This window comes from Apostichopus japonicus, chromosome 16 (genome assembly GCF_037975245.1).
Source record: "Apostichopus japonicus isolate 1M-3 chromosome 16, ASM3797524v1, whole genome shotgun sequence".
Classification (NCBI taxonomy): domain Eukaryota; kingdom Metazoa; phylum Echinodermata; class Holothuroidea; order Aspidochirotida; family Stichopodidae; genus Apostichopus; species Apostichopus japonicus.
The window spans coordinates 11909622-11916121 of NC_092576.1; the positions used below are offsets into that span (position 1 = coordinate 11909622).

The 6500-nt window shown below is 36.3% G+C and overlaps 1 protein-coding gene across 7 annotated transcripts in view; it reads left to right on the plus strand.

Annotated features, from left to right (window-relative positions):
* The window catches only part of LOC139982378 (uncharacterized), a 115664-nt gene extending 109419 nt beyond the window's left edge, over positions 1-6245 (plus strand). For all 7 annotated transcript variants that reach the window (XM_071995140.1, XM_071995144.1, XM_071995141.1 and 4 more), the window contains 3 exons: positions 708-798; positions 1368-1508; positions 2191-6245. In XM_071995140.1, coding sequence (XP_071851241.1) covers positions 708-798; positions 1368-1508; positions 2191-2478 — 520 coding nt within the window. In that variant the 3' untranslated portion in view covers positions 2479-6245. The remainder of the gene's footprint in view (positions 1-707; positions 799-1367; positions 1509-2190) is intronic.
* The last annotated feature ends 255 nt before the right edge of the window (positions 6246-6500 follow it).

Genomic DNA, 6500 nt, shown 5'->3' on the forward strand with positions numbered 1-6500 from the left:
GTACACGTATTGAGTATATATGCCATGAGTATAAATCTATGAGTAAAAATCCATGAGTACAGGTATGGGTACAAATCCATGAGTATAAGTATGAGTACAAAATCTATGAACACAATTATGGTTACAAATCCATGAGTACAAACCTATGAGTAAAAATCCATGAGTACAGGTATGGGTACAAATCTAGGAGTAAAGATCTATGAGTATAAGTATGAGTACAAAATCTATGAGCACAAGTATGGGTACAAATCCATGAGTACAAATCTACGAGTAAAAATCCATGAAAAATCCATGAGTACAGGTACTGTATGGGTACAAATCTACAAGTACAAATCCATGAGTATAAGTATGAGTACAAAATCTATGAACACAAGCATGGGTACAAATCCATGAGTACAAGTATGAGTAAAAATCCATGAGCACAATTATGGGTTCAAATCTATGAGTAAAAATCCATGAGTACAGGTATGGGTACAAATCTACAAGTACAAATACATGGGTATAAGTATGAGTACAAAATCTATGAGCACAAGTATGAGTACAAATCCATGAGTACAAATCAATGAGTACAAGTATGAGTAAAAATCCATAAGTACAAGTAGAAAGGCAGTGTGATTTACTTATAGATTCAGATAAGACTAGAATGTTTTTCAAATTTTGACCATGCATGAGCTGATAAGAGTTTTTACTTTCTAAACTTTTCTCAGGGGTGTGGATCAGCATACACTGCTGAGGGATGCACCGTTTTGCCTGCAGACAGAGCTGGCTCTGAATATTAATGAACACCACCTTACCAAGGTAACGAACGGAACTCTTTTCTGAAATGGTGACAAACATGCTGTCCTTTAATAACTTTACATATCTTTACCAACTCAATCACAATTGGTTATCGTGGAAGTGTTTCATGGGAGAAATAAGAAAGTTTAACATTAACTATCTTTATGTTTTTACTTTTATAGTGGTCAAAGAAAACATCTGTTGGTATCAACAAACTACCATATCTGGACTGAAACTTATAGTTATTTGGAGAAAAAATTTTCTGTCATTGAAATACAGAGATCTTTTTGTTGACGTTTTATGCTGTCATCGTTGCGTTTGTATCTTTAACAGCATGATCCCCTGTTCTCTAATTGTTTTAAAAGTAACGCTTCTGGAAAAAAAGCAAACTGCGCAATTCTTAGTAAAAGTTCGACAACCTAGAAAATGACATTCTGGAAAGTGGATTATTATAGTTTTCGATCACTGAATTGTATGGAAACGTTAAACGCAACATCTTCAGGACCACTGATGAGAACTCCTCGGTCGATGGAAAAACTCTAACCGTCCGCGAGTTACAATATTTCAGCATCTTGTTCCGTCCCCTACAGGTGCCCATATTCAAGGACGCCGAGGCAAGCTTCTTCCGTTCTTTGTCGCTGATGCTGAGACCGGTCCTCATAACGCCGAACGACTACATCGTCAGGCAAGGGGACGTGGGTGACGAGATGTACTTCATCCACAGAGGAACGGTGAGATCACGCAAATATTTTCTATCGAACGATACCTTTATCCCTAGCATAATTGAGATTAAAAAGGAAAAAGAAGGAACAAAATCCGGTGGATTTTTCACTCGGCGCACTCTGGGTTTGAGCCAAGCCACATTCATGGTAGTTTAAATCGAGCATAAGGAAACTATCGCAGTGATTAAAACTTGTGCATTACATTTTTCGGCTCAATACTTTAAAGGTGAAATGTAAGCAATTCTTTTGTAGGTAGTTTAAGTCGGAGGTTCCTAATGTAGCCTCCAGTCTCTCCCTCCCCCCTCACCGACCCCCCTACTCCCCTTGTTTCAGCTCGCCAACCAAAGAACATGTGGGATCACAGGTATGATTCTGTGGAAGTACGAAATAATCCGGTCCAGGTTTCAACGCCATGACTTTCGGAGAATTTTTTTTTGCCGTCGAATGCCCGTCATGCTGGAAATTTTATTGAGCAAAGTTTGTGATTCATCAAGACAATTTAACAGCTCGGTAATTCTACCCGTGTTCCTCCCGTAATATCTGTTGCCCCTGTTATCGACCTCTAACTCCCTTCCGATCCACTCATGTTTCTACTCTTGAAAACTACCGACTACATAATTGACACCACACCTGTTGTAAAGGTTCTTATACTTCTTCTCTTCTTTTCCTGAAACCCGGATCTCTCTCTCAGGTGGAAGTGATGGACGAAAACAACCTGCAACAGGTCGCCCAAGTCCTCCACGAGGGGGATCACTTCGACGACATCAATCTCCTATACGACGTGCCCCGTAGGACCTCAGTCCGAGCCTGCACCCACGTCAACCTGCAGGCCCTGTCCGTGCACGACCTGAAGCAAGTGCTGGCGCAGTTCCCCAGCGTGGAGGAGCAGGTCTGCCGCATCGGCAGGGATCTGTACGGCGACTACGCGGCCAGCGTCAACGCTCAAGAACACTTTCCAAAGAAGTTCTCCAGCGACTGAGACCGTTTTTTTTTTTTTTTTTTAACGTCGGCATGGGAGAACGTCGAGGAGTAACATCCAAGGCTAAAACTAAGCGTTTTGGATTTGCACGTTGTCTGGGGGTCAAATTTTTTTCCTTTTTTTTTTCCGAAAGGACGGAACAGATGAAGTGAGACCAGCTGGCATGAAAAGAAATCAATAGCCTGTTTGTTTAAGGATGAATGAGAGAGACACATGCTCTGGAAAATTCTGGGCCGTCGGGTTTTCTTTCGAAACAATTTGTGCAATGGCTGTAATGTATGTATTAGTCTCGGTTGCCTCCTGTACTCTTCGAGTAACCATAGTGCATGCTGGGTAATATGGCACGCTCGGTCTCAGCCAGTCTTAGACGGAGTGGTGTCCGGTCATTCTCCTCATCTCTCAACGAAGACGAGCAGCCGAAAGAAATATAAACACGTCGTAATTATTCAACGAGGTATTTGCAAAATGGAAAGAGTCGAGTTTAATTTTTGGAACCTCGCCTTTTTTTTCTATTCTTTGTTTTCTTTACCTCTTTATCTGAAATGTGTATGATTTTGCTTCTCAGCTGTTTGCTTCAGAGAAGAGGTTGATGATTTTATTTAAGAAGTTTGAAATTCTTTCTTTTTTTTTCTGGGTTGTTTGTTTTGAAATTTGGCCATATTTAATCCATACAAAATGAGTTTGATGTTTTCAAAAATAAAGTTGAGTTTCATTTTCATGACCAATTTATATGGGCACAATTTAGTTTAGCCAATTATTATTAATTTTTTCCTCTTTAATTTTAATTGTTGTTGTTGAAACTTTGAGAGATATCTCACATACAAAACTATTCAAACCGGTCATTTAACCATGAAAAGTTATCAGTAAATATAGCAAAAAAAGCATGTAATGTTTTGAAAATAGCCATTTCTCAGTTGCTTCCCAACCATGTTCATTAGAATAACGTGTGGGTTTTATTCATGTCTTGGATGTAAGCAATATATATATACATACACACACATATATATATGTATATATATATATATATATATTTATTTATTTATATATATATATATATATATACACTTCATATATCCAACTCCTCTTGATATTAAAATGTTACGCTTTATATATAAATTATAGACATTTATATATATATTTATATATATATATATATATCGTGTAATAAGGTAGTTGAAGTTAAGAAGAAATAAGTGTGTTTTTCCTTGCGTTTCTACTTTCGTTTCGTTTTGATATGATACTTTTTCTCTTCTTTTTGGGGTATTTCATATTCCCTCGACTAAAACTGTAAATTAAATCCAAAAGGGGAGGGTTTAATAATTCCCAGTGACATAGGGAGGGGCTGGGGTAGGGATTAGAAAGGAGAAATTTTACTCAGGTTTGACCTGACTAAATGTCATCCCAATTTCGTATCGGTGATACACACCGTTGCCGGACTTTAGCCGTTACCGTAGTGATGTTTGAAAGTCTTTTGATATTGCTGCGGGGCAGAACTTTCATCAGTGATGAATGCAAAACTCCTTTTTTCTTATAAAGAAAACATTTTCTAAAATTGTTGCTGTCAAGTGGAGTGTAATGCTAAATTTTTAGCACAACCAACCCAGGCATCGGAACAGCCTGCAGAATGGGTCCAAAAAAACGATAAAAAAGATTCTCGAGAAAATTCTTAACGGTCACGGTGCATGATTTTCAAATTTCTTGGCCGTTCTCCTTTTTTCCTCTCATTTACAGGAATCTTGTATTCAAATGTCTCTGTTTTTCCTGTCTTCTGTGTTTGTTAGCTTTCCCCTTGTACCCCAAAAACCTTTTTTCCAAAACAAAAATAAATTAAAGAAAACAGCACTTTTTCGATTTGATGTTTTGTAGCAGTAGTATAAGAACTTTCAGGTTCTACTTCCAAATTCAAGTTTTCCTTTAGTTTCCATTTTTTTTTTTTTTTTTTTTTTTTTGCAAAAGATTTCGAAATATTTGCAAATAGACCACAATTTTGACACTTAAATGTGTAAATATTTAGGCCATTCTCTTCTACTTGAAATAAGTCCAAATTGATAGCACAAAATTATTATAGACTGAAATATCTTTCCCAAAATAGTTGTGCAAAGTTTTTCTAAAAAACATGACTTAGGGGTGAAGACTTTTTTAAGCGTTGGTATTCAAAAGAATAATAAACATTGAAATTTATAATTGTAGGAAATTAATTTGGGTAGGTTCTTTTTTTCCTTAATGTTTCTAAGCGAATTTCGAAAGAGTGAATTGATGGTCAAATTGATAACAAATTCTTGTTTTTTTTTTCCTCGAAAATTGAGGCCTGGTATTTTTAAAGGTTTTGTTGTTTTAATTGTTTTGTACCCTTTCCTTTCTATGCAAGTGATATTTACAAGCGATGAAAGAAAGCCCTTGAAGTGGTCTTCTTGCATATCGCTATTGTTTTCGTCTTGACTATTAAATGTGGCAACCACATGGCCTGCCTCATTTCAACCCCCACCCCACCCATCCCCCCCCACCAAAAAAAAAAGTTAACTTATATAAACTAACTTAAATTTCAAGTTTATTCATCTTGTTATTCCTTCTGAGCAATAAACCAACTTCACCACTGATAGACAGCTATGAACTGCTTAAATGTTTTCAAGTTTGATAAAAGCTAGTGACCATTTGCTTCGATCAGCCTATGTCATACTTTCAAGCTTGCCTAAAAACCAACATCCCAGACACGTTCTTTCTGTGTTGTCGCTGGAAATCACTTTTAATCTTGTAAAGTTATTTTATCGTTCCAATGTTTCTATTTTGTCTTGATGTGACCCTTTGCAATTGTATGTTGTGGTTCTTCCTCCCACCCCGACCTGCAGTTGCCTCTGCCCCCCCCCCACACTCTCGTCTCTTTATGAATAGAGAGCATGCGACGTCTATGCAGCAGGAGAACTCTTGTACACAGATTGGAAAAAAGGCTTTACCCTGGGAGTTTCTTGGGAGGCCATTGTTTGTAATTTAGTGATGTGAATATGCTGATGTTTATTGCCATCAATAAAAGTAACCAATTTGAAAAAAATATATATAGTCTTTTAATTAGTTCTTCATATTTAGAGAAAGTAAAAAAAAAACTAGGAAGAAAAAAATAATATATATCTGGCCAAGCTAGTTGAACAAATATTACAATATTATATTACTATTATTATTATTAATCTTATTATTAAAACTTATTATTACTATCATTATTATTACTATTAAGAAATGCATTCTTTAAATAGTCATTTGAAGTTGTTGTTACCGACATAACAAGCTTTGGTAAATAAAATTTAAGGGAAAAAAAATGTCCAAAAAAAACAAAACAACAAATAAAACAAAAAACATGCCAATTTTTAGAAGTTGTTTGAAAACAGTTTTTTTGTATCTATTTTAGGGTTGGTGTTTTGGAGTGAATGTACTACCGTTAATTTTTTTTTTAAGATTGAAAAGAACGTCTTAAAAGGAAAGGTAAAAAAACATGGCGTGATTTCTTTCTTTATTTCTCTCTCCTTTTCTTGTATTTTTTTTTTGTTTTTGTCTTCTACCTTCCTCCTTCTTATTTCCCTGGAGTACTGGTCTGCAATAATGGTTGCGATTAACGTAAAATAGACATGATGATGTACATAGGTATTTACACTAAGATGTTGTAATTGACAGATTGATTCTTTACTTGGTTACTTTGTGCCCAAACATGTACAAGCTGTTATGATTAACACATGGCAATAAATAGGATCCTTGCCCTAAAAAAAAAAAAAAAAACGGCAGTTTTTTTTGTTTCATTTTTCTGTTTCCTTCTCTTTGTTACTTACTTTAACCATGGAGCTATAGCTCCATGCTTTAACAATATTATCGATAGGACATTTCAGACTTTTGGATGAAAAAAAAAACCCTCGCCGCCCCTCTCTCATCCCAGTTTTGTGGGAAGAAAAGAAAACCCAAGTTAGCCCCTTCTCATAAACGAGATATCCCCCCCCCCCTCACACTTTACCTAGTCATAAATGAGAGATCCCCCTCTCCTC